Source organism: Prenolepis imparis, unplaced genomic scaffold, assembly GCF_030444845.1.
Source record: "Prenolepis imparis isolate NDT839.2.m4 unplaced genomic scaffold, iyPreImpa1.0 SCAF_9, whole genome shotgun sequence".
Classification (NCBI taxonomy): Eukaryota; Metazoa; Arthropoda; class Insecta; order Hymenoptera; family Formicidae; genus Prenolepis; species Prenolepis imparis.
The window spans coordinates 13,399,091-13,424,146 of NW_028141167.1; the positions used below are offsets into that span (position 1 = coordinate 13,399,091).

Genomic DNA, 25,056 nt, shown 5'->3' on the forward strand with positions numbered 1-25,056 from the left:
TCGCGGCTGAATCTAGGGAGATCTAGGGAGATGTGGGAAAAAAAAATATTGGGGCTGTTAGATTGGCGACATTTTTGAACTGTGTTGTCAAACAGTTCTTGTTGAATGAATTGTTGACGATTCCAGAGCGCGAAAATTATATTCTTTTTCTGTTTTTTTCTTCAATAAGTGATACGTATGTATTAAAATTGTGAATGAATGAATTATTTTGTTGAGGAAAAGAATGATTAATATGAGCAAAATGAAATATTTTACAGAATTAACGTGTTGTTTATGATAATATACTCAGATTTATGTCATTTTTAGCAATAAAACTTTTTGTATCTATTCAGTGTGAGAGATAATGAGAAAATATTGTATATATTTCTGTAATTGTAACAACGACGAAGACTTGAGGTTACGTCGGTGATAATCGTCATAAAAATGATCTAATTTGGAGCTCTCTTGTAAATAATTAATGTATAATTCGTGGGAACCATTTTGTGAATTGTACACTTTGTAAGAATGAATGGAGAGGCAGAATATAATGTTGCCTCTAGGTATCGGACAGTTAGAAAACATCTGGATAATTTGGGATATAAGCAAGCGCTGTCATTAGATGCTTTACCTCTAATAGAGACTTTACTGTCTGATCTTGTACAGACTACGGACAGTCTGAAACATTTTAAGGCCATCGCCCAGCAGAATATTGAGGTACGTTGAAACAAAATGGTATCATTCTTCTTTACAAGAATATTCAAAGTTTCTTTTTTAAATTTGCGAGAGGAAGCAACAGTTGAATGCATATAGAGTCTTATTGTCTAACTTCAAAGATTAATCTTTCGAGCAACTTCAGATAATGAATTAGTTTTAATGATAAAAACAAGAAAATTCACATACAACCTAATGTATCGCATGTGTGTGTGCAGGCACATAGTCAGTTGCAATTGACAGTTGACCCCTACAAATGTGATAATGCAAGATTGGTGCAAGAATGTAATCAGCTTCACACGGACCTGATAGAGGCTAAAGAAGCACATCAGAAACAAATCAAGGATCTTAAAAAGCAGATACATAAGCTAGAATGTGAATGCAATGATTTGCAATTGGTATCTTCGCGTAACATACATAAGATAAAGGAGCTGGAGACAGAGTCAGCCGCTAAATCTAAGAAGATATTAGAACTTCAAGGCAAATGTTTAAAGCCAACCATTATTAATGTGGGATTTTGTAAGTTTTTATGATTTTATTAATTTTTCTTTTATAAATATCAAAACAGATTAATTAATTTTTAAATGACAATGTATTTATACAATTTTTACAGCTGCTAAGAAGCGTCCCTGTTATCCTCTTAGGAGACCTGTCTTAGAAGCCGAGCCAATGCCAAGGGCAAAGAGCAGTAGCTCGCTGCCGAAATTAAGCAGCGCCGAGCCTAAGATAATAGATATAGTAAGCATGGCAGATCACAAGATGAACTGTTTGAATCAGGAGGTAACAAAATTAAGAGGGGAGCTTTTATTACAAACAGATACTATAGAGACCCTTGAAAAACAGGTATACTAAACGCCAATATTTATGCACGCAATTCTTGAATATTTCTTCTAGGAAAAAATGGAAAATCTTGTGTACGCTAATAGTCATTTATATCCTGCATGCTAGGAATCATTGATGCATGGTGATAATATCTTTAACGATGCAAGTTTTGCTCGTTAACACATTTTTTATAGAACAAAATATCTTTTACAGCTAGCTACAAAAGAAAAAGAAATAATTCGATTAAGAAAGATGTTGGAAGGCGGACGTTCTTATGCCGCAGTTAGCAGGGATTGCACTTGTTGCAAGAAGTTGGAAAAGAAAATTGGCGCCGCTCATGATGCAGAAATTAGCGAAGTGAGGATTCTTCAACACGCCAAACTAGAGTTAGAACAACAGTTAAAAGGCAAGCTACTTAATTAATTAAAGTAGATGAATTTTTTAATTGGACTAATCATAGGAAAACAATCGACACATATTTTGTATAATATTTTCATTGATGCAGAATCTCTAAATAAACAGCATGACGCAATGTCTCAGGCGATGAAACTAGCAAAACGAAATGAGGAATTGGAAAAAGAATTGAGAGATATAGATCATGTTGCATTAGCTGTAGAGGCTGACTGCAATTCTGCGGTTAAAGAAAATAATAGGAGAGTTTGTAGACTTCAGGTAATTATCACGAATTACACTTATGTACATTTCTAAGACAATTCTTTTTTTGTTTCGACACTTGTATGTTTCTTTAGGAAAAGTTGGAGGATGTCATGACACAGGTTCATGTCTTAGAACGCGAGTTAACTGTAGAACGTAGAGAGGTTCAGGAGTTGAGAGCAGATCTAGAATCTTGCAAGCTTGAAAAACGTAATATCCAACGTACTCTAGAATCTACATTAGATGAAAAGAAACAAATGTCTGATAGGATCAATCAGCTAGCAATCATTGGTATGATATCACAAAATTGTTAAGTGTTCGACTTTGATATCTCTTTTTTTTAACAACCTGTATTATTTTTGCCGAGAGTAAAAGTTTAAAATATAATATTGCAGAAAAAAGATTAAACGATGAGATGGAAAGACTGACTAAAGAAAATGAATACCAAAGACAAGGTATTTAATCAATTGCAATAATATTAATAAAATATTTAAAAAAATAAATATATAAATAAAAAATCATTGAGAGAAAAAATTATATTAGTAACAAGTTGATTTTTTATTTTACATAGTAATATTAAACATATTTTTATAGAAGAATTATTGTTGGAAAATGCAATCATATTATGTGTAAATTTTGTCACATAAGTAGTATATTAAAAACTTTTTTTTATCTTTTCTTTTAGCATTCAAGAACCACAAAAATGAAATAGATCATCAGACAATAATTAAAGATGGAAAACTTATAAAGAATACAGACAATTTTGACATGCAAAGACTGCTTGATGAAGCGGATTTAAAAAATGTGTCTGTAAGTTAAAATAGTTAATTTAAATATCGACTGATCTTATTAAGAATATAATACCAACAAAAAAAATGATTCTCTTTTTTCCTGCTAGTTACAACAGTCAATTCAGCGATTGGAGACAGAACGAGATCATTACAAGAAGGAATACATTAATTGTCGAAATGAGCAACGCAGAGTTTCTGACAAAGATAACGTAAGAATTGAATCTGAAAGGAATATGGCACGAGTATATTTATATTAAAAATTTATATTAATTTTAATATTTTATAATGAATTGTATAGGTTGACTTATGGACACGAATATGTGAATTGAAGCGCGAATTAAGCGACATGGAGCAAATTTTAAGCAAAGCACAACGGGAGAAGGAAGAATTATATTACCAAAAGCTGGATCTGGAAACACGATTGAAAACTTACAAGGATCAACAGAAACAGTCATGTGTCCCTTGTAGATCGTGCAAACCTGTCCGTACTTGTATCTGTATGTCTGATTCGTCGATAACTACCGAAAACATCAGCGCGAAGGTATTTACAGTGTTTTTAAGTAAGATATAAATATGTTTTATTTGCAATTTGAACATTCCAATTTGAATGTTGCGCAGTCAATGCTCGAACGTCTGGAACGAGAGCGAGATACAGCTAGAGCGGATGTTGAGCGACTCATAGACGAACGTGATGCGTTGAGGGAGAGACTTAAGGTACAACGCAGAGATTGTTCACCCTTGTAAATTAAATTAAATTGATTAAATATTCCATTCCTTATTAGGTTCCCTGAAATTTAAACTTAAATTTTTATTTGATTTTAATATTAATCACTAAGTTAATAACAATCTTAACATTTTCTACCCAATTTTTTCACTAATTATAATAGAACAAATAATATAATTATATATATATATAATTAAATATATAATATAATTATAATTAATCATATATATACTAATTTTATATGTATATGATTAATATAATTAGTAGTGACTTATTACTAATTTTCACTATACTTTCCATGCGTTGCGGATGCATGATTGGATAATACAGATGATGTCGGAAGCGCATACGTATGAACAGCTTCGCCTCAAGGAAAGTTTAGTCGAGGCGGAGACACGATTGAAACATATAGAGAAAGAACGGCAAGATCTGTTGGTGACTCAAGGCACGAAGAGGGCGACGATAGGCGGTCTCGAGGATCAATTGGGCGACGTGCAAGAGGAACTGCGCCGTACGAAGCAAGAATTAATGGCACAACGGACGCAATATTTTCAACTACGGTAATATATATCAAATCTTTCTTAACAAAAATTTTTTTAAAAGAAAAATAGAGTGTAATCTCTCGACCTTTGAAATTTTCCATCGCAGAACCCTGCAAGATCAAACGGATCAAGCACTCGGGGACGTTCAGGGTCAACTGTCGCAGGCAGAATCGGAATTGAACAAGGCTATAGATCGCAATAAAGGTATGGAGCAACAACAAACGCAGTTGAATGATCAAATCAAGGAGCTGAAGCAAGAAATTAATAATCTGCGCGCGAACATGACACTTTTGGATCAAGAGAAGGATCGATTATTGGTAAATAAAATAGTGCAGCAAATTATATAGCTATTTCACAAAAATGATGATTTATAAAATCAATTTTTTTTTTTTTTTTTTTTTTTTTTGAAGATGGCATTGGACGAGAAAACGGAGAAGATCGCTACATTGGAACGAGAATTGATGCATAAGGATCAAGAAACAGAGGGGATACAACTACAAATCCGCGACTTACAGCATAAAAACGAGTAAGTACATCTGCGTTTATTTACAACGTCCAGTAGGTTCTAGAAAATAAAGTGGCACATATCTCTCGAGAAACTCTAGGTCTTACAAATCACGATAAACCATAGTCGGCATATTTACAATGCTTAAAGTAAAGAACATAATAAATAAGGCTTCGTAAGACAAGATAAAAAGCTACAAAATAACATTATATACAAAACTAAGTCCTTCGTTAGGTAAAAAAAAATAAATTTAAGAAATGTGTAATAAATTATGAACTCCACAATCACTCAGATCATATCCTCGACTTGACGTTATCGTTGAGAAATTTCGCCAAGCTCACCGCGGGTGGCTGGCAGCCGTTCAGGGAGATCAGACTGTTGCTTTCCAGCTCTTCTAGCTCCTCCAGAGCCTCTCCCGAGCTCTCGACGATCCTCTTGTAACCTGGTCGGCACTCGCATCTGGCTCTCGATCGCGACTTGCCCTCTCGCCACAGCCGAGAGTTCCTCGGTCTTCTTTGCGCGACCAACCACTCGCCCGCGGTGCACGGACCCTGGGTGTACAGTTTGTAGCAGGTCTTGTTGATCATCACCACGCCCGGCGTGCTCTCGCAGTCGTTGCCGTCGACTCCCACGCACTTGCCGGCATTTCTCATGACACTGGTGCATCCGCACACGCCGTTATAACCGATCCCGTCGAGGGACGGCCTGACGTTGTAGTCGTACAGCACTATCTGTCCGCTCGGACACGGTCCCCGGGTGCCGATCTTGTAGCACGTCTTCTCCTGGGGAAAGTACAGCCTGCCGCGTTTGCACGGTACCGGAACGCAGGTCGACGAGTTGATCAGCATGTAACCGCCCTCGCAGGGTCCTCTCGTGTGCAGTCGATAGCACTGTCCGTCCTTGTACAACACGTGCCCCGATTTGCACACGCATCTCGCTCGTACGACGTCCTCCTGCGTCGACGACTGGGTGTCCATAGTTACCACGAAATGATGTCCTTGCGAACATGGACCGACGCCGCCTGAGGTTGAAAGGAATTTAGAGAGAAATATTATTTAAAGACCAGATTTATAATCGACTATCTATAATTTGATTATATAGAATTCATCATTCGATTAAAGATCGAACCATGACTGTCTCACCCAGTTGATAGCACATTCCGCTCGGTTCGTGGTAGTGAGGTAATTGAGGATGGCAGCCGCATGTGCCACCCGGCAGGAACAGCTCCCCGGGTTCTGTGCACGGACCCTTGGTGTAGTGCTCGTGACAACCGCCGCCGTTCCCCAGCCAATGGTACCTGCCCAGTTCGCCGCTCGTCGAGCACGAGCAGGTCGCCAGACCATCTTCGCCGGCGACGAGGAGCTCGCCGCGCGGACAAGGGCCTCTGCTGAGTCGAGGATAGCATTTGCCGTCCCTGGGCCAGTAGATCTCGTCCCGCTCGTCGCAGGGTTCGGGATCGCGACAGACTCCCCATCGTCGTCTCGACCTGAAGAGAAGGTGGTTCATCATCGATCATCTCCGAATGATCTATTTAAAAGAATTAGAAGAAGAGATTGAGTTGCTCTTTTGCTCACCCCAATTTGCTGGTCACGTCGGGTACAGGTGCGAAGAACTGACCCTCGGAGCAGGACGCTCTCGTGAATATCGGATGGCACAGGGCGTCCCTGGGGGACTGCGCGGTTCCCGGGGGACATCGGCATTCCGCGATGGTGCCGCCGCCGTCTGCCGCGGGACCCAGTTCCATGGTTTCCGGACACGGGGCACCGATCTGAAATGGAGGGTTCATCAGGATTCATCGGATCAATCTCTCGCGACACGAATATACATATTCAAGATGCAATCTTCTTTCTCTTATGGATATCTGAGATTATAAAGCACCCCTACCTGGAATATTTTGTAGCATTTTCCATCGGCCGGCCAGTACAGCAACTGCCAGCCGCGCGGTTGCGCGGCGCAGGGGTTGCTCGAGGGGTCAGCCCACGGCGGCGGCATAATCGCGGTCCTCGCGTTAGCCGCTGACAGAAGGCAGATGAGGCATCCTAGGAGGATCCGCATCGCGCTGAAAGTTATCGCGGTCGAAGATTAATTAATCTGGGAGAAAGGGACATTGTTCCGCGATGATCGGGATGATGATGCCAAGAGTCGTGTGAGGAATGAGCAAAAAATGTAATGCAATTGATCAATTGCAATTTATTCTTCTGTCAATGAACAGATATCCATAAAGCGACTCTAAAAACGCTAAACATGTGTGTCGGAAATCTCTGTTTCGAATACAAAATACAAAGAGCCTTTGGAAACCTCGTGAAATGTAGGAAGAATGTTTGATCAGCCCAGCAACTGCTATAAAAAATTTGTTAGTTAATTAAAAAACGTGCTTTGATATATAAATATGGTATAAAAAAGGCTGGTAAGAGCCATTTGTATTTACAAAAAAAAATTGTCGCAGTTTGAAAACACATGACTGATACCTGGATACCCATACACTGATGAAAGAAAAAAAATTGTGCATCGAAAGAGGGATTAAAGTGAAGCGATGACGTGAAGCGAGAGACCCCGATTTTACCTGTCATCTTTAGCGCGCGTGCACGAATAATTTCACGCGTTCACGCTACTACGTGAAGAGCGTTTATTGCCGAGAGATGCGACGTTCAAAACGAGACTACTATCGCGAAACGCGTGTCGATGCGTGCTTGCATGCGAAGTTGGAAGAGCAGGGGCTCAGGCGCGCGCGAGGGCAAAATGACCATACTTTCACTGTTTCACTATGGCAATGGCATTGTCCCTGATGGCGGCAGGGCTTAGGATGACGACATGTGTGCTCGGAATAAGAATAATGTGTCGCGTATAGAAATGCTCCCCGTGTCGCGAAAAGCAAGAGGTCTTTTCTCTTTTTTTCTTCTCTCTTTTTTTTTTTTTTTGCTCTGTCTCGCGAAATCTTACCGATGACTTTGATAGATTTGAGTCTCGTAGCCATCAACGATTTTTGCAAATCTTGAATGACTGACAATTAGTCTCACGATATTTTCTTTGTATTATTGATGTATACCTTGTACTAATCTTATGTAAAGTGGATTTTTATTAAATCAATTGGTCTTTTCATATACTGTAGCTTACTTTGCTGAACAAAAGATGTAATAGCCAGCTACAGCTACACAAACAATTCGCAGAACCCGAGTTTTTCGTGTTTGATTGACTGTAAATCAGTAATTGTCTATTGTTTAGCTTTTTGAGTTTATAACATTTTTTGTTCAGCAAGTCAAGCTACAACATATGAGAGAAATTGATTTTACCAAGATTCAATTTTATAGGATTAGGGGTTTTTGAACCTACATATAAAATCCTAGATGAAATTGAATCCTGGTAAAATCAGCTGATTTTCTCATATGTTGTAGCTTATGATCTGGTATTTATAGCTAGTCAAACACGAAAAACTTGAATTCTGCGAATTGTTTGATTGACTGTAGTTCAGGAACTATTCATTATTTAGCTTTGAAACTATTACATCTTTTGTTCAGCAGGTCATAAGCTACAACATATGAAAAAAAAAAAAAAAACAGTTGATTTAATTTCTATGATCTAATTTCTATATCAATATAATTTTTATATATCAATATAATATCTCAATATAATTTTTATATATAAAATTTATATATAAAAATATTAAGAATATAAAATTTTCTTTATATTGATTGTAAATTACATATATATTTGCGGTTCTTGAAAACGTGTTGCTCGTTCAGAAAGGAATGCGATGGCATTTAGTTTACTTTTCTCTCTCTCTTTTTTAAAAATCGAGGAAGTAATTAAACAGCGCGAGATCTTGTCAAATGCTGTTGCTAATGGAGCTTTCTTCTGCAACTTTCCACCAACTGTCAAGAATTTTATCCCTTCTTATTACGACGTTTCGTTGATTAATTTAATCTCACGGTTGTCATCGATGATTCATCCAGATGATGCACCGAAAAATAACAATTAAAGCGCGTCTCGTTAAGTTAAGATAAGATAACGTGATGCAATATGTAGTTTAACTTTCTCGATATTTTTTTCCACATTTGACAAATAACTTTTCGTTGACGGAAGGCCTCGCGAACTCCTGCAAGTTACCGCATTCCGCCTCTCGTAACGCAAGCGTGAGTATGTTTACTCTCTATACGCGGAAAGAAGTATTTTTTTTTTTCCTCTTTCCCATTAACGCCTCGCGTCGCTGAATCGGTTTAACAGTCGAGCGTGAACAAAAGGCGCGAGATCGTTATCCGTGACGTTCACACTACCTCGTCCGTAAACAAGATCGATGCTCGTAGTAAGTGCGAACGCGACGTGCTCGTTGCACAATCGTCTAATTAACGATCCGCCAAGGGGCGAGTTACGTCAGAACTTTCTCGTTCATATGGGATTTCGATCTGCGCACTAGGAGACAAATAGCGAAAATTAATTACTAATGGTATCGATCCTTTCCATAAACATGTAGAAAACGATCTTCCTTAATAAGGAGTCGACGAAACGCGTCTTTTTTTGCGAACTCTCTGAGATAATTTGCTTAAAATTAAATAAATTAAATATAAATCAAATTAAAATTATAAATTAAATAAAAAATTTTATTTATATATTTAATTTATAATTTTATTATAAATTAAATTAAATATATTTATAAAATTATAAATTAAATTAAATATATTTATAAAATTATAAATTAAATTAAATTAAACATATAAATGAAATTAAATATATAAATATTAATTTCCAGCAATTTTTATAATTAAACGAAAAAGGTGTAGAAATGCGAAATTAGTTTGCAAAAATTCAGCAAAAATCGAGGTCGATTCCGGCCGATTTTACTCACGATTTATGAATTAGTAATCGAATTACGATTACTAAATTTTGATATGCAAAATTCTTAATATATATATTCGGTGTGTATTGTTTGAAACAATCTTTCTGCGATAAATTTCGGCGAGAAGGCACGTGCCAGAAATTCTCTTTCGATCGAAAGCCAATTGCCATCGTGCGAATTCCTGTTATCCGACGTGTCCTTATTACCGCCTACCTTGCGGCGATGACATTCTATATATGTATGCCAATAACTTATGCAACGTGGGGTGTATTGCATAATTTATATCCTTTTTTTAATGCGCCAATTTAATTCGGCCAACTTATCAAAGTTGGCCGAATTAAATTGGTGCATTAAAAAAAAGATATAAATCAAAATGGTTTACTTGCGACATAGTAAAGAGAAATTTCTAATAATTTAATGAGACACTTTCATCAAATACGCATATATTTGAGATGAAAATGTCTCATTAAATTATTTTTATATAATATAGAAAAATAAATAAAAATCTATATTTTTTTCACCTCAGATATATATTTTTTTAAAATAAAAATATCTCATTAGATTATTACGAATTTTTTTTTATAATAATATATATATCGCGAATTCTATAAAATCTTGTGGGAATTTGAATTAAAATGCCATTATAATTTAATTGCCACATACTGATGCAAAGGTGCTTTTATATAGTAAAGATTATATATACGCGGTTATTTTAATTCACATATATAAAACTTTCCAGATATAATTTTATGCTCCTTTGTGGAACACATCATAATATCCTTTTTTCAGGGCCCGGCGACATTTGTGCGACGCGTTATTGCAATTATATTTATTTTTCCGTGATTTTATACTTTCTTTGCCGGAGATGCACTTTCTCCGTCTTCCGTGTCGTTAAATTGTAATAACCAGTTATTACCCAAGTCACTCGTCTTATACACGCATGTCGTACACGCGTTGCAAGGAAATAAACCCGCGTTACTCTCTACGAGGAATTTTCTATACGCGATACTTCGAATCGCGCTGTCTCATTAATAAGATCGCGCTTATATAATCAAGCGTATCTCGGTAACGCGTTGGCGGGGTGTTGGTGGATTTATATTCCAGTAAAAAAAAAAAAAAAGAAAGTGTCTGCTAATACATCATAATCTGCGCCGCAAAATCACGCAATACAAACAAAATCACGTAACATTTTTTTTCTTTTGCTTAAAGGAGCTTGGTGATTCGATTAATTTCCTTCTAATACGTTCTATATCAATCCTTCTGTCGATGCATAATTTTTCATCTTTGCATCAATGGAGTTTATCAGAAGAAGATACGGGACAATGTGACATTCTTGAATCATGTGTAATGAAAATTTGAGGAATTTATAGAAATTCGATTGGGAGAATTAAATATTACCTGTAATACTTTGTCATCTCTTCCTTTTTTTTTTTTCGACACGTACAATTTTTTTTATATATATTATCTGCTTCATCGAGCATTTTAAAATTACTTTGGGTTCATTGACAACAGAGCTTTTGAAGCGATGATAAAATATTGCATTGTAATATTTAATTTCTATAATTTCCACGTGATTCAAGGATGCCTCGTCCTTTCGCGCCAGATGATCTCTCGCAGCTTCCGAGATGGTGAAAGGAAGATATAAATGCCGTTTTGTTTAACCTTTCGAGGAAAATATTTATGCCATCATACCGCTTACTCCTCCATCCCGGATCAAAGTATGTTATTTATCACATTACGATAAATACACGATACATCTCCGAAGAAACTTATCTGGTTCCGCGAGAAACGTACCTCGACCTCGACATCTTCGTCGTCGTTGTTGTATCACGTCACTGTTTCACAAATTATCTCTTCTCTCGGCTCATCGCTCGGTCCTCCGCATCCCATATCAGAAGCTCGAGTTGAGTCTCGTCGAAAGGTTTCGGTCTTATCGCCGCGGAAAGCTCAGCGAGACTGACTCGCGCTCGTCCCGGCTTCGAGGTTCTTACCTTAGGCTGTTGCCTAACTCGACCGAAGCCGGGGACCGAATCCGCTAGTGGGACATGGACAGATAGATCGTTCGCTATTCGTCGAATCCTCAAAGTGACTAACTATTAGGCGCAGTCCATGCAATCCGGGAAAAACCGGATCCCTTTTCCTTTTTACCCCATATATGTTTTTCCCAAGACGTAACATCCGAGCCGGATCCTCTCTTGATGAGGTGACCTCCAAAATATCCCGCACTAATCTTATGTGGATTTCGATTAAATAAGCTGGTTTCTTCATACGTTGTAGCCTGCTGACCAAAAGATTCAATAGCCTCAAAGCTAAATAATGGACAATTATTGAGTTACAGCCGGTCAAACAGTTCGCGAAGCCCGAGTTTTTCATGTTTGACTGATTGTAAATCAGTAACTGTCTATTATTTAGCTTTGAGCCTATTATATTTTTTGTTCAGCAGGTTATAAGCTACAACATGTGAGAAAATTAACTGATTTTACCGGGATTCAATTTTATCTAGGATTTTATATAGATTCAAAAACCCAGCACTAATCCTATATTATATAACATTGAATCTTGGTAAAATCAGCTGATTTTCTCATATGTTGTAACTTATGACCTGCTGAAAATGTAATAGACTCAAAGCTAAATAATAGTTACTGATTTACAGCCAGTCAAACACGAAAAATTCAGATTCTGGAAGTTGTTTGACTAGCTGTAGCTCAGTAACTGTCCATTATTTAGCTTTGAGGCTATTACAGCTTTTGTCCAGCAGGTCATAAGCTACAGTATATGAAAAAAACCATCTAATTTAACCGTTTTCCATTTTACATAAGATTAGTGTGGGATACTTTGGAATTTTTTTTAGCCCTACGAAATACAGTAGTACTTTAAATATTTGTTTTCTTTTTTTTTTTTATGGATGTTTTCATCCGCGTTTCCGTTATTGGATCAGCTGTTCAATATCAGATCTGTTAGAAGGTTTGTTATATTTATATGACGATCGCGGTGTCTGATAATCAGTGTTTGCTGTTATCTAAATAAAATTATATAGATGATCATCTAGATGAAATTTTGGCGTTATCTTATCTTTATATAGATAATTAAAAAATGTATTATCTATATCTGCATCTTAGATAAAAAAAAGTGTTATCTTTACTAAATTATCTAAAATAATATTCAGATAATTTGATTTAGAGTTTCATAGCACATGAAAATATTTTAAGTATAGTAGAACTTGAGCAGTAAACGATAAAAACTTATAAATAAAAAACTATGAATATATTTTTATATCTCTTTTATAATTTCCATTTTTTTGATTTTACATTACATTTTTATTTATTTACATTTTTTAACTGTTTACATAAGCGATTTTAAAAATAATATTATCTGGAAGTTATCTAGATGAATCGTCATATAATTTTATCTTTTATCTAGATACATTTAAAACAAAATCATCTTCATCTTATCTAAGATGAATTTACATATTTTTATCTCATTTTATCTTTATCTAGCTAATTTTAAAATCATCTAAGCACGACACTGCTGATAATCTTCATTGTAGACTCAGTCCAGATATAGATACGGAGATGTGCGTTTATTTATTTCTCTTGCAATCGCGGTCGCATTTAAGGAAGGATTGCGTATGTCGCGTCCTGCATCCGGCTCGGCATTAACAGAGAATACGTACATATTTTACTTCTTATGCAGCTGCGGGGGAAGGAAAAAATCGATATCCCATGCGTGGGATTTGGAAATCTCTAACGCGTAGATCGAATGAGATCATCTACGGAGTTTGATCCTCTGTTCGCTTCCATTTAATTCGAATTCATTATATATACACCTTTATATAGATTATTGCATCAATCGAATCAACTTAATAATCTTTTATTTGACGAAAATTCCGGGAAATTATCGAAAGAGTTGCGAATTCCTCGATGAAAAGAAAACCTGAAAAAAAAAAAAAAATAAATAAATTATTTCTTATCAAGCGCAATCAAACTTAATTTGGGACGGTCTCGTGATTTTCAAGGCTACAGCAATTTAACATCAATAATATGTTATAATAGTATCAATATTTCTTTTATGATCAAAAATTTTTTAAAATATACTTTTTAAATATATTATAATTAAATATACTATCACATTTATAATTATTTAATATGCTATTGATCCTATTTAAAAAATATAATTTTATGTCTAGAGAAGTATATAAAAAGAGTTTTTGTATTATTATTTCTTATCAAACACAATCAAATTTAATTTGGAACGATCTTGTGATTTTTCAAAGTATTGCGCGTAAAAAAAAAAGTAAATAAATAAATTCGTCCTTTCGGCGAATTTATTTATTTACTTTTTTTATGCAATACTACGACTGTCCCCTCGCTTGTCTCGCCAAGATTCCCCTTAAAAAAAAAAAAAAGATTCACCGTTGCGACACTTTCACGCAACATCTTTATTACGCGAGGAGGACGACTTTCATCGTCGCTCGACCTCCCGAAACACCGTCGTCCATCAGCAGCGATGGCTCTTCGTGGGCCGGTTTCTTGGGTTTCTTCACGAATTGTTGCATAATTCCGTGGCACCGGACTCGAGAAGGCAAAATCCGGTAACGGGAAACGCATAATCGTCCGACAATCATCCAGTCTGACGAGAGAAGCCAGAAGCGAGACATTGTCACATTTCTCATAAAATTATCGCTACTCGCGTCGTCGCTTCGTTAGCCTTCTTGGCATCTTAAATTGCCGTAGCCTTGAAAAATCACGAGGCCGTCCCAAATTAAGTTTGATTGCGTCCGATAAGGAATACTAATACAAAGACTCTTTTTATGTATATTTCTCTAGGCATATAAAATAATATTTTTTAAATAACATCAAAATAATATATTAAATAATTATAAATGATAGTATATTTAATTACTATATAATATTTTTTTTTTAATTTTTGATCATGAAAGCTATATTGATATCATTATAATATATTAATGTTAAATTGCTGCTTAGCTTTGAAAATCACGAGACCGTCCCAAATTAAGTTTGATTGCGTCTAATAAGGAATAATAATACAACTCTTTTTATATATATTTCTCCAGGTATATAAAATAATATTCTTTAAATAGGATCAAAATAATTATAAATGATAGTATATTTAATTATAATATTTTTTTTTAATTTTTGATCATGAAAGCTATATTGATATCATTATAATATATGTTAAATTGCTGCTTAGCCTTGAAAATCACGAGACCGTCCCAAATTAAGTTTCATTGCGTTTGATAAGGAATAATACAAAAACTTTTAATATACATTTCTCTAGATAAAAATATTTTTAAAATAGAATCGATAGTCTATTAAATTATTATGAATGATAATACATTTAATTATAATATACATTTAATTATAATATATTTAAAAAAATTTTTTGAATTATGAAAATAATATTACTAATACTGAGGTTTTTTTATTTCAATAAATTGATTGTTAAAAAGAATTTGTAATACATTTATCTTTTTTTTAGAAGATTTTTTCGTTGATTTTATTTTCCCTTCAATGTCTTACGAGTTCAATTTGTTAAATAGGAGTGTTCATTTATTTTTACACCGAATGCTCGCTTGAATAATTTTATATATGTTTTGGGATCGCAATATAATTTTCTCCTCACATATTATCTGTTCTCACATAAGTTTGGTTTATGAGGAGAGGATCGCGTGCAATGCCCTTTACCTATAACGGTAATGCTAAACCAAAGAGTGTCTCTTCTAAAGGGCGCGCCTCTTCACATAATCTCTCGACTTAACTATGAATAATAGAGATGACTCGCGCATATATAATACCCTGAGTATCGTCTATTGATTTTTATTTAGGAGTTCAAGAAGGTAAAATTATTATTAAGAAGTTCAAGAAAGTAAAATTATTATTTACGAGTTTAAAGAAAATAAAATTTTAATTTCAATAAAATTCTTAATAATTTTAATAAATTTTAATAAAATCCTCTATAATTTAAATTTAAAAAAAACTGCATTAATAAAATAGTGCATTCAAAATTTTAAAATTTTCATAAACATTTCGCTCGTGTTTAGTTCCTCAGAAATTTATATACATATTAAAAAATATATATCCTAAAGAGGCTAAAAGGTTCACAAATTAATACAATAGTTGCAATGTTGTATCTCACTTTCTTTGAGATTTCTTGAGGTTTTCTTAGATTCTCTGTAAGGAGACAGCTAGTACCGTTTGCTATATCAATTTCGAAGTGTAAAACGGTACGGCTTTCGATGAGGCAATCGAGAAGTAGGGAGGGATCCAGCGGACCCTTCTTAGGGCGATGCACTCTCTGACTCACACAGAGTGTTTCCACAAAGATTTCGTCGCTTTTGGTCAAAGCCACGCTAGTGCAGATCTTATTTCAGGCTAAACGAGTCCTCGAGATGCACTTAAATAGAAGATAGAAGCTGCGAGTCACCGCGTTTGACTATATATTATATACACACATATCTTATAGCTTTCACATCATATGATCGCGGCAAAAAGTGCACATCGATCGTCAATATTGGAATCTAAAGCAAAATACCTCGTATTAATCTTATGTGAAATGAATTTCGATTAAATTAGCTGGTTTTTTCATATGTTGTAGCTTAGAGAACAAAAGATATAATAGAAAACATAATCAAAGCTAAATAATGGATAATTCGCAGAGCCCGAGTTTTTCGTGTTTGACTTCGTGTTTCGTGGCTGTAAATCAGTAACTGTCTATTATTTAACTTTGAACCTATTATATTTTTTGTTCAGCAGGTCATAAGCTACAACATATGAGAAAACCAGCTGATTTTACCGGGATTCAATTTCATTTAGGATTTTATATAGGTTCAAAAATCCAGCTAATCCTATATAACATTGAATCTTGGTAAAATCAGCTGATTTTCTCATATGTTGTAGCTTATAACCTGCTGAATAAAAATGTAATAGGCTCAAAGCTAAATAATAGATAGTTACTGATTTATAGCCAATCAAACACGAAACATTCAGGTTCTGCGAGTTGTTTGTAGCTCAGTAACTGTCCATTATTTAGCTTTGAGGCTACATCTTTTGTTCAACAGGTCATAGGTTACAACATATGAAAAGACCAACCGAAATCTATCTCACATAAGATTAGTGCGAGGTACTTTGACGTATATTAAGCTTTGTAATTAGACGAGCGAATGTGAAGCTACGACGAGCATTTCTCTGTCTGTACAAAGGAACATCTTTGCATATATTAAAAGAACGTGGAGCACTTGGTGCGAGATGCTTTCTACGGTACTTTTCCTTTTACGTTTATATCGTCGTAGCTGTGAACTTTCCTTCTTCAAACGACGATGCTGAAGAAAGAGAGAGTGAAAATGTGAACTTGAACACTCAAGAGGAAGACAGACAATTATTAGACGGTGAATAATAATATTCAGAGTTTAATTGAATTACGTATAGGAGACTTTTGTCGTTTGGAAAATTTTCTCTCCAGTTCGTTTTAGTACCGGAAATCTCTTCCGTGTCAGAAGGGTTACGCTGAAAGAAAAACTGGAAACTACACTACTGGTATCGCGTTTATGGCGCGATAAATTTCATCGTCGGTTTCGTTCCTCGACGAAGAGGGGCTTCGTGGTGGAAGAGAAATTTGTATCTTGTATATCGCGAGCGCCTGATGGAAATAGAGAAATTATTTCTTCGAGTATCGCGCGGAGATGCATTCTTCTGTAACATCCGTGACATAATTTCCATCGTCATTATTAAGCGAGGTGATAATCCGCATCGATGCGTGACGAATCGGCGCACGCGATCAAACTATGAGAGAACCGATTATATATGTACGAATTCATAATATTATCTTCAGGAATGAAGATAATGAAGATAAATTTTCCACTTGAAAATCAAGCTCCCTCGCTTCTAGTGTGTAACTTTGGAAAAAGAAAAGTGTTTCATCTTATATAATCGATTTAAGGCTCCTGGCTCCTTTCTGACCATGTCGAAATCGTGACGTCAGAGGCGAGAAAACACACGCTAAATTTCTTAGATGCCATTTCGAAATAAAAAAATATTTCGATGAAACAGCACTTCAGATGGCTTTAGCACACTCTTAAAAAACCCCGAAAACTATCCTTTCCCCTTTATAATTAATCAACAGCTGTAAAATGTAATATTATGAAACCCAGTCCGTCTGGTCTATGCGCAGTCATTCCGCATGTCAAAGTCTGATATCTCGATCATTTTACAGATGTTGATTGGTTATAAAGGGAAAAGGATAGTTTTCGGGGGTTTTTAAGAGTGTGCTAAAGCCATCTTAAGTGCTGTTTAATCGAAATATCTTTTCATTAAAAAATGGCATCTAAGAATTTTCAGCGTGTGCTTTCTCGCTTCTGACGTCACAATCCAATATGGCCGCGGTGAGCACCCAGGAGCCTTAACCCTTCTGTCAATGCATAATTTTCACCTTCTCATCAATTTATTGGGTACCTGGGTGCCAACTATTATTTTTTTTCACACATTGCATTGCGACATTTTCTTTATAGCATCGAACATTCATTCTTTCCTGTTATATTTTAGATTTCTTATTTATTTTAGGATATTTTAGGAGAATATAAAGGCCCTTTACATTTTATTTCGGGTGAAGAAAAGTTCTGACACATTTTTGACATTAAAGTTGCTTTGGATACCGAGGTACCCGTTCTTTGACGGAAGGATCAAACAAAGTTATTAAAATTCTTAAAAATTATTCCATCCTTTTTAATGCGAAATCTAAGATCTATTCTTTTCAGCTGAACAGAGTTTATCTCTTTCCTTCCAATGTGGAGTAAAAAAGATAAACTCTGAACTAGTGTAGCCATAGTTCAGCTGAAAAGAACAGACCTGTATATCTTATTGGGTACTTAGGTACCAACTATTATTTTTTTTTTTTTTACACATTGCATTGCAACATTTTCTTTATAGCATCGAACATTCATTCTTTCCTGTTATATTTTAGGAGATTTTCGAATATAAAGGCTCTTTACATTTTATTTCGGGTGAAGAAAAGTTTGACACATTTTTGACATTAATGTTGTTTTGGATACCCAGATACCCGTTCATTGACGAAAGGATCAAACAAAATTATTATTAAAATTATTAAAAATTATTCCGCCCTTTTTAATGCGAAATTTAAGATCTATTCTTTTCAGCTGAACAAAGTTTATCTCTTTCCTTCCAATGTGGAGTAAAATAGATCAACTCTGAGTTTAGTGCTAGTGCAGCCATAGTTCAGCTGAAGAGAACAGACCTGTATATCTTCGGGACTAATTGTTGGCTGAAAACAAAATTTGTCGTCCAAGTAGAATCATAGATTTGTGATTGTCTTGCGCGATCGCGGAAAATTCGCGCGAAAAATGCTTTCCTCGCTCGGCGGAATTTGTTTTCACTTTCATACTCGGACCAGATCCGCTGGACCGCGCGGCTGCTGCTGAGTAGGACGGCAAGAAAAGACGAGAGAAAGTCGTCCGGATCCTTTTCGCGCCTGTCTCGTTCGTTGTAAGTCTCGTAAAGGATTACGCAAGTCGCGCGTAATATCGGCGCGAATGATGGATGATCCATTGGTGGCTTTAGAGACACTTTATAGAGGAGCTAAAACTCCGACGAGAGCGATTTGCTGTGTTGGTGCCTGTCGAAAGTTAGGAAATGATTAGCTGTCAATAACGTTTTCCGCGATGAAAGCCGCGCGATGATGTTTCGCGTGTCCAGTTATTCTTCCTGGTGAAGATTTCATCCGGGATGTTGTTCAATTTAATGTCATTCCACGTGCGGCATAAACCGAATAAATTGAGATTCCATCGGTTTCGCCTTTTGGCGAATTACAGCGCAATAATCCTCGATCTCTCTCTGTATAAACGATGATATAAAAATCTTATCACGTATAAGTGCTCTTCATTTCGAGAAAGAGTTGGGAAACGATAGACGCCTAAATAAAGTTTGCCCTTGTCCTCTTTCGCGAATTCATCTTGTGAAACAAGCACGTGACCTGCATAAACATTCGGGATCGAATAAACATCATGAAAATAGAAGTCGATACCCTTGCAAGGTCGAAGATATTGTTGAATAAAAAAAATGATTTATATACCAGCGTTTGAATAATCTTCTGCGTTGTATATATTTTTTTTTCCTCCTCTGCAACGATGGTATTAATTGTAGAATATGCATCGATCAGAGCGCGGAGCGGGAACGTCAGCTGAAGTCGCTGCAGCTGGAGATGGAGACGTTGCAGCGACAGTTCAAGGCCGCGTCGATGGACCGCGAGAATGCGATCCAGGAGAACCGAAAGCTGCAGGACGACCTCGCGGCGATGACCTGCGAGGTGCAGAACCTGCAACGCGAGCTGGAGACCTCGCGCACCGAGTGCCACGATCTCAAGAGGCAGCTGCAGACCTACGTCAGCGAGGTGCGCCGTGCTGAGGAACTCTTGAATCGAAAGGTATGGGAATTTCGATTAAATATTTATATATTTCAGCCTTGCATGTGTTTATTTAAATTTAATTTAATTTCATTCATTATACATTTTTTATAGCAATATTCACTATATATATATATATATTTTATATATATATATATATATATATATATATATAAAATAAAATAAAATTTTAATTTATAAACCCCTAATCCAAAATTAATATTCTTATTTTTTATCAATGTTTCTTATTAAAGAAAATAAATATTTATAAATAAATAAAATCTCATTAAATTTAATATTTATACTTTTATACACCTATGAATAGAAAATTATTTTTTTCTACATTTTTTTTGAGGAACTTCTGAATCGAAAGATGGGAATTTCAAATATTTATATATCTCGGCCTTATATATATTTATCTTAATTTTATTTTATTTTATTCATTATACATTTTTATATAGCAATATTTATTAGTTAAAAAAAATAATTTTATTTAAAAAATTTTATTTTATAAAAACCCCTAATCTCTAAAATTAATATTTTAATTTTTTATCAATTTTTCTTATTAAGGAAAATAAATATTTATAAATAAATAAAATCTCATGAAATTTAATATATTTATACTTCTCTCTATACTTCTATGAACAGAAAATTATTTTTTCTACATTTTTTTGAGGAACTTCTAAATCAAAAAGTAGGAATTTTAATTCAATATTTATATCAGTCTTATATTTATTTTAATTTAATTTAATTTCATTCATTATACATTTTTATAACAATATCTCAAAAATTAATATTCTTATTTTTCTAACTATTTTTTTATCAATTTTTCCTATTAGAGAAAAAATAAACATATTTATAAATAAAATAAAATCTCAATATTTAGACTCTCCTGTACCCCTATAAACAAAAAATGATTTTTTCTACATTTTTTATCATAATATTAATTTCAATTATATTTATTTTATCAACAAATATCATATCATACATATATTTCAGAGATATTTTCATTGCTAATAAATATTCACCTCGAACGTTCCTCATTTTGTTCGATTCTTTCAGGAGAACGAAAGAACGGAGATGCTGAACCATTTCCGCAGTCTCAGTTTAGAGGCGACGGTCTTGGAAAACAGCAACCACAGCTTAGAATCCGAGGCGGCAGAAGCTAAAGGTGCCTTTCAAGCCGCGAGGCATCAGATAGCCGATCTGGATCGTCAACTGACCGATAGGGACTGTTTGATAAAAGGCTATGAGACACAGGTATTTTTCTTTTCTCATAGTGGATGCGAGGAATCGTTGGTATTTCTCGTTTATTTGTACTACTACGATGATACGCAGCTGAAAATAAGTAAATTCAGGTCAAGGCTAATGAAAAATACGATTAATTCTTAAGTTAAGTACATATTAGACCTTTTCATCATGTATGATGATTTAATGATTTTTTTCAGATAAGCAATCTAACGCAAAGCGTCGCCAGCATGGAAACGCAGCTGCGACAGCAGATTGAACAGAGACACCGAGCCGAGGCCGATTTATTGGCGGTCAGGGACCTATGCATGAAGTTGGATCAACAGAAAGACACGCTTGTGGAGCAACTCGGCGACAAAAATACCATAAAGGAACATGTAAAATACCCTTATCTATATTTCTAATTTTTTTTTTTTTTTACCTACGCCAGTTTGATTTCTCCCTGACGGCGCACTTTTTTTCTAACTTTCACGTAGTACGAGGCGCAAGTGTCGAGGCTGAAAGCCGAGCAGAGTATCATGCAGGAACAGATGACCAGGGATCGCGTGACCGTGGAACGATTGGAGACTCTTTTGGATCAGGCTAGGCAGGAGTCCATCAACGCGCAGACGAAAAATCAGGAGCTGCAAAACGAGATCTCCAGATTAAAACAGAAAATTTCCGAGCTTCAGAGTAAACTGTACGCGTCTCGTTATATATTACACGCATTTGTATCTCATTATCTCTTACGTTACGCGTCTACATTTTCTCTCGTAGATCATCGGAATCCGCAGAGCTTAGGCAGTATCAGAATCAAGCGGCGGAGTACAGTAAACAGATCAGCGAACTCCGAAGACAGGTCACCAACGAGAGGTTCGACCGCGCGAGGAAGGAGGAACAGAGTCGCAGGTACTTAATCTTTTCTCCCTCGTCTACGCCTTCTTATATCATCTACCGTCTGATCGATTCCCTAATCTAGAGTTTCCGAAGAGTCCACGATTCTCCAAAAACCCTTCCATCGCCCGATCCTTCCTTCTTCGGAAGCTAAACCTTCCACTGCCGAGACTCCCGCGTTCAGGTAGAATCAGCGTGATAATGATCGCCTTTAGAAAGTAGATCACGATTGATCAGTTGCCAATTACGAATCCGCCAGCAGGCAAACAGACTGGTTGAGGAAACCGTTTACCGCGATTCCCAAACACACCTATTGCGTTCGCGAGCCGGGTCAGAAGGTCGAATCGAAGAGTCTCGATGATCGACCCAGGTCGTTTTCGCTCGACTGTCGATGCTCCATCAGGAAACGCGTTCCTTCAGTCTCCCTGGACTTCGTCCCGTGTCCTGGAAGGTCACCCTCGCGACGCAAGTTCGACACGAATCAAAACTCGAATCTTCCTTAGCGGGAAAGTCGCTTATAGTTAGATAACGCGATTTTAATGTCGAGACTTTGTAAGGACTGTTGGGCTTTTTTTCGAGATACCTTTTGTGTGCGACGTTATACTTGTATATCTGCGTACACATTTGTAGGAAAAATATATATGAATTTTTTATCATCTACAGAGATTTTATTTTTTTTTTCTGGCGCAAGACGATTCGCTCGATGATAGACGTAGACGAATTTTTCAACGCGATAATTATGATAATTATGAAATTTGTATATTGTATCTTGTATCACACACTAACATCTGTCTTGTTCTCTGCTTGTTTTTGCAGGTCGCTAAATTCGAGTCCGGACAGTTTCAATGTAGATTTAAATGTAGTTATATAGAGTACTACATATACATATATTTGATGTCCCTTGGTTCATAGATATTTGCGAATAAAGAATAACGTCGACAGAGGAGTAGAATGAATACACCGCAAGATAATTTGCGGATGCACAAAGAAAAATGCGTCATGACAATCGTGTGAATGTTTAAACGCGTGCATGATAGATATTATATTAATATAATTCCTCATCTCCAAAATATGGATAGGATATCAAAGGCGAAATCGCTAAGAAACTAAAACGCTTTTAAGCAACGAGAAATGAGATATTACGTGATAATAGCAGACACTTTAGAGTACCTAAAACCTGGATTGTTCAAATTAATTAAATTAATTGTGTATCGCAAGCCTTCTTAGATACAAAGTTTCTATTCGCCTGAGCTGAGAGAATCTTTCCAGATAAGTCAAGTAATTAAAGCAATGCGAGACAAAAGCATTTTTTAAAACAATGTTTTTTATACTTTTGAGCAAAAGCCATGTGTAATAGTCCGATTTTAAAATACACTAAATTTTGCAAAAAAAATAATAATATGCAACCTCAACATTATTTATTTATACTCAAACTGCGAAGAGTTCATTGTGCGACTAAAAATAATATTACAGAGGATCGAATAAAAAACCTACTTGTATGCGAAAGATAAACAATGCATGTACATGTAAAATTAAAAGAAAAGATAAAGTATCATATATAGATGATTTTGACGATATAAGCAAGAAAAAAATTAAAAGATTATTAATTTAATAATTTATCAAATTATTGCGAAAATATTAAGAATATATGGATTACATTGTATAAATTTGTATTTAAACAGTCACCAAAATTTAATCAATAATAAAAACTGGAGCATTCTCAGGATCTTCTATAGAGATGTATATTTATATAGAATGTATAATAAATATTGTGAGATGCTATATTGAGATATATAAACGAATATTGAGAGAAGAATGATTAAAAGTGGACAAGAAACAGAAAAGACAATAATACTATATACGATTTTAATGAAAAATTTGTATCTGAATTTTTGCAAATCTTGTGAAATCGAGATTAAAAACTATACAAAAGAAATTTTGAGTAAAAATTAACTATATTAAACAATAAGTCTTACATAGATAGAGATATAAATGATAAGAAATAACTATAAGAAATATGATAAGAATTATCACAAACATGTATCGCACTTTTCAAAGAACAAAATTACAAAGTAAAGTAATTTAGCTAAATACCTCTAGTGTCTTTTCAAGAGTACAAATTTTGTATAATTCTCAAATTTTATATTCTTAAGAGTTTTCATACACTCAATTCATATATCGCAATAAATTTTATATTTTCCACAATTTTGTCTAACCGAAGCGTATTATATATTTATATGACTATTGTAATTAGATATTAAAAATAAGTGGCACAAGTGAAAAGTAGACGACACATAATTGTATTACATTTAAAATTGTTTTGTTGTGTACGTACGTGTAAGATGTGTGACTGTCGACTGTGATAAGGCTTGCACATCGTCCAGAGTCTTCTACCTTCGATAATATATATATATATATTTTTTTTTGTCATTTACACATTCATTCATTCAATACGACGGAGAGAAGGGAAACAAGCACACAACATTCTATATATATATACATATATATCTTTCCCATATTCTCCTTCGTATTTAGTAATTTATTATATCGTTTTTTTATTCCTTTACACAGATGTTTATTTATGATCTCAATGATCGTACGAAACGGTGAACATGTAAACTAGGTAATTACAAATAATAAAAATAAAAAGCCTCTCACAAGATTTTCGTCCTCCTAAAAACGTTCAGCTATTAAACTTGTTTTTTATATATTTATATATAAAATACATAATATAGAGGCTCGCGCACAGGGTCCATTATCATACTTTTTTTTATGTTTATCCATAAACGGCCGTTTTGTAATATAAGACAAAGCCGTTTTTTTTTTCTCAACACATCCTCTTTCTCTCTTCGCCGAACGAGTTAAATTAATTACAAAAATCTGTTCCTTGCAACTTCTACGTCTTGTCACAAACTATTATAATACAAGAATCTTTTCCTTTGTCT

At 35.1% G+C, this 25,056-nt stretch overlaps 2 protein-coding genes across 3 annotated transcripts; one reads left to right on the forward strand and one right to left on the reverse strand.

Annotated features, from left to right (window-relative positions):
• LOC145940985 (uncharacterized) lies at nt 1-24,942 on the forward strand. The gene is made up of 21 exons (XM_083046711.1): nt 1-175; nt 307-693; nt 909-1,209; nt 1,304-1,533; nt 1,726-1,918; nt 2,018-2,184; nt 2,262-2,457; nt 2,562-2,621; nt 2,852-2,976; nt 3,065-3,166; nt 3,256-3,498; nt 3,576-3,671; nt 4,012-4,241; nt 4,330-4,540; nt 4,634-4,749; nt 19,732-20,011; nt 21,053-21,250; nt 21,439-21,615; nt 21,715-21,917; nt 21,995-22,126; nt 22,928-24,942. The coding sequence occupies exons 2-21, from the start codon at nt 505-507 to the stop codon at nt 22,980-22,982; spliced, it is 3,504 nt and encodes a 1,167-aa protein (XP_082902837.1). The 5' UTR covers nt 1-175; nt 307-504; the 3' UTR covers nt 22,983-24,942.
• On the reverse strand, nt 4,733-11,549 carry LOC145940988 (uncharacterized). Of its 2 annotated transcripts, none has more exons than XM_083046714.1 (5): nt 11,354-11,549; nt 6,613-6,787; nt 6,303-6,496; nt 5,871-6,214; nt 4,733-5,749 (listed from the first exon to the last, which is right to left on the reverse strand). In XM_083046714.1, the coding sequence occupies exons 1-5, from the start codon at nt 11,365-11,367 to the stop codon at nt 5,022-5,024; spliced, it is 1,455 nt and encodes a 484-aa protein (XP_082902840.1). In that variant the 5' UTR covers nt 11,368-11,549; the 3' UTR covers nt 4,733-5,021. The 2 variants fall into 2 exon arrangements, with proteins under 2 accessions (XP_082902840.1, XP_082902841.1); XM_083046715.1 differs by lacking the exon at nt 11,354-11,549 and adding an exon at nt 7,292-8,202.
• Nucleotides 24,943-25,056: the final 114 nt, after the last annotated feature.

What these genes read in the sequence shown, in the direction of transcription:
- LOC145940985 (XM_083046711.1), top strand. Translation starts at nt 505, where the DNA reads ATGAATGGAGAGGCAGAATATAATGTTGCCTCTAGGTATCGGACAGTT. An exon ending in CCGAAAACATCAGCGCGAAG is followed by an intron (nt 3,499 to 3,575) that starts GTATTTACAGTG and finishes AATGTTGCGCAG; the next exon opens with TCAATGCTCGAACGTCTGGA. An exon ending in ACGCAATATTTTCAACTACG is followed by an intron (nt 4,242 to 4,329) that starts GTAATATATATC and finishes TTTCCATCGCAG; the next exon opens with AACCCTGCAAGATCAAACGG.
- LOC145940988 (XM_083046714.1), bottom strand. An exon ending in AATGCTACAAAATATTCCAG is followed by an intron (nt 6,497 to 6,612) that starts GTAGGGGTGCTT and finishes CCTCCATTTCAG; the next exon opens with ATCGGTGCCCCGTGTCCGGA. An exon ending in CGGAATGTGCTATCAACTGG is followed by an intron (nt 5,750 to 5,870) that starts GTGAGACAGTCA and finishes TTTCAACCTCAG; the next exon opens with GCGGCGTCGGTCCATGTTCG.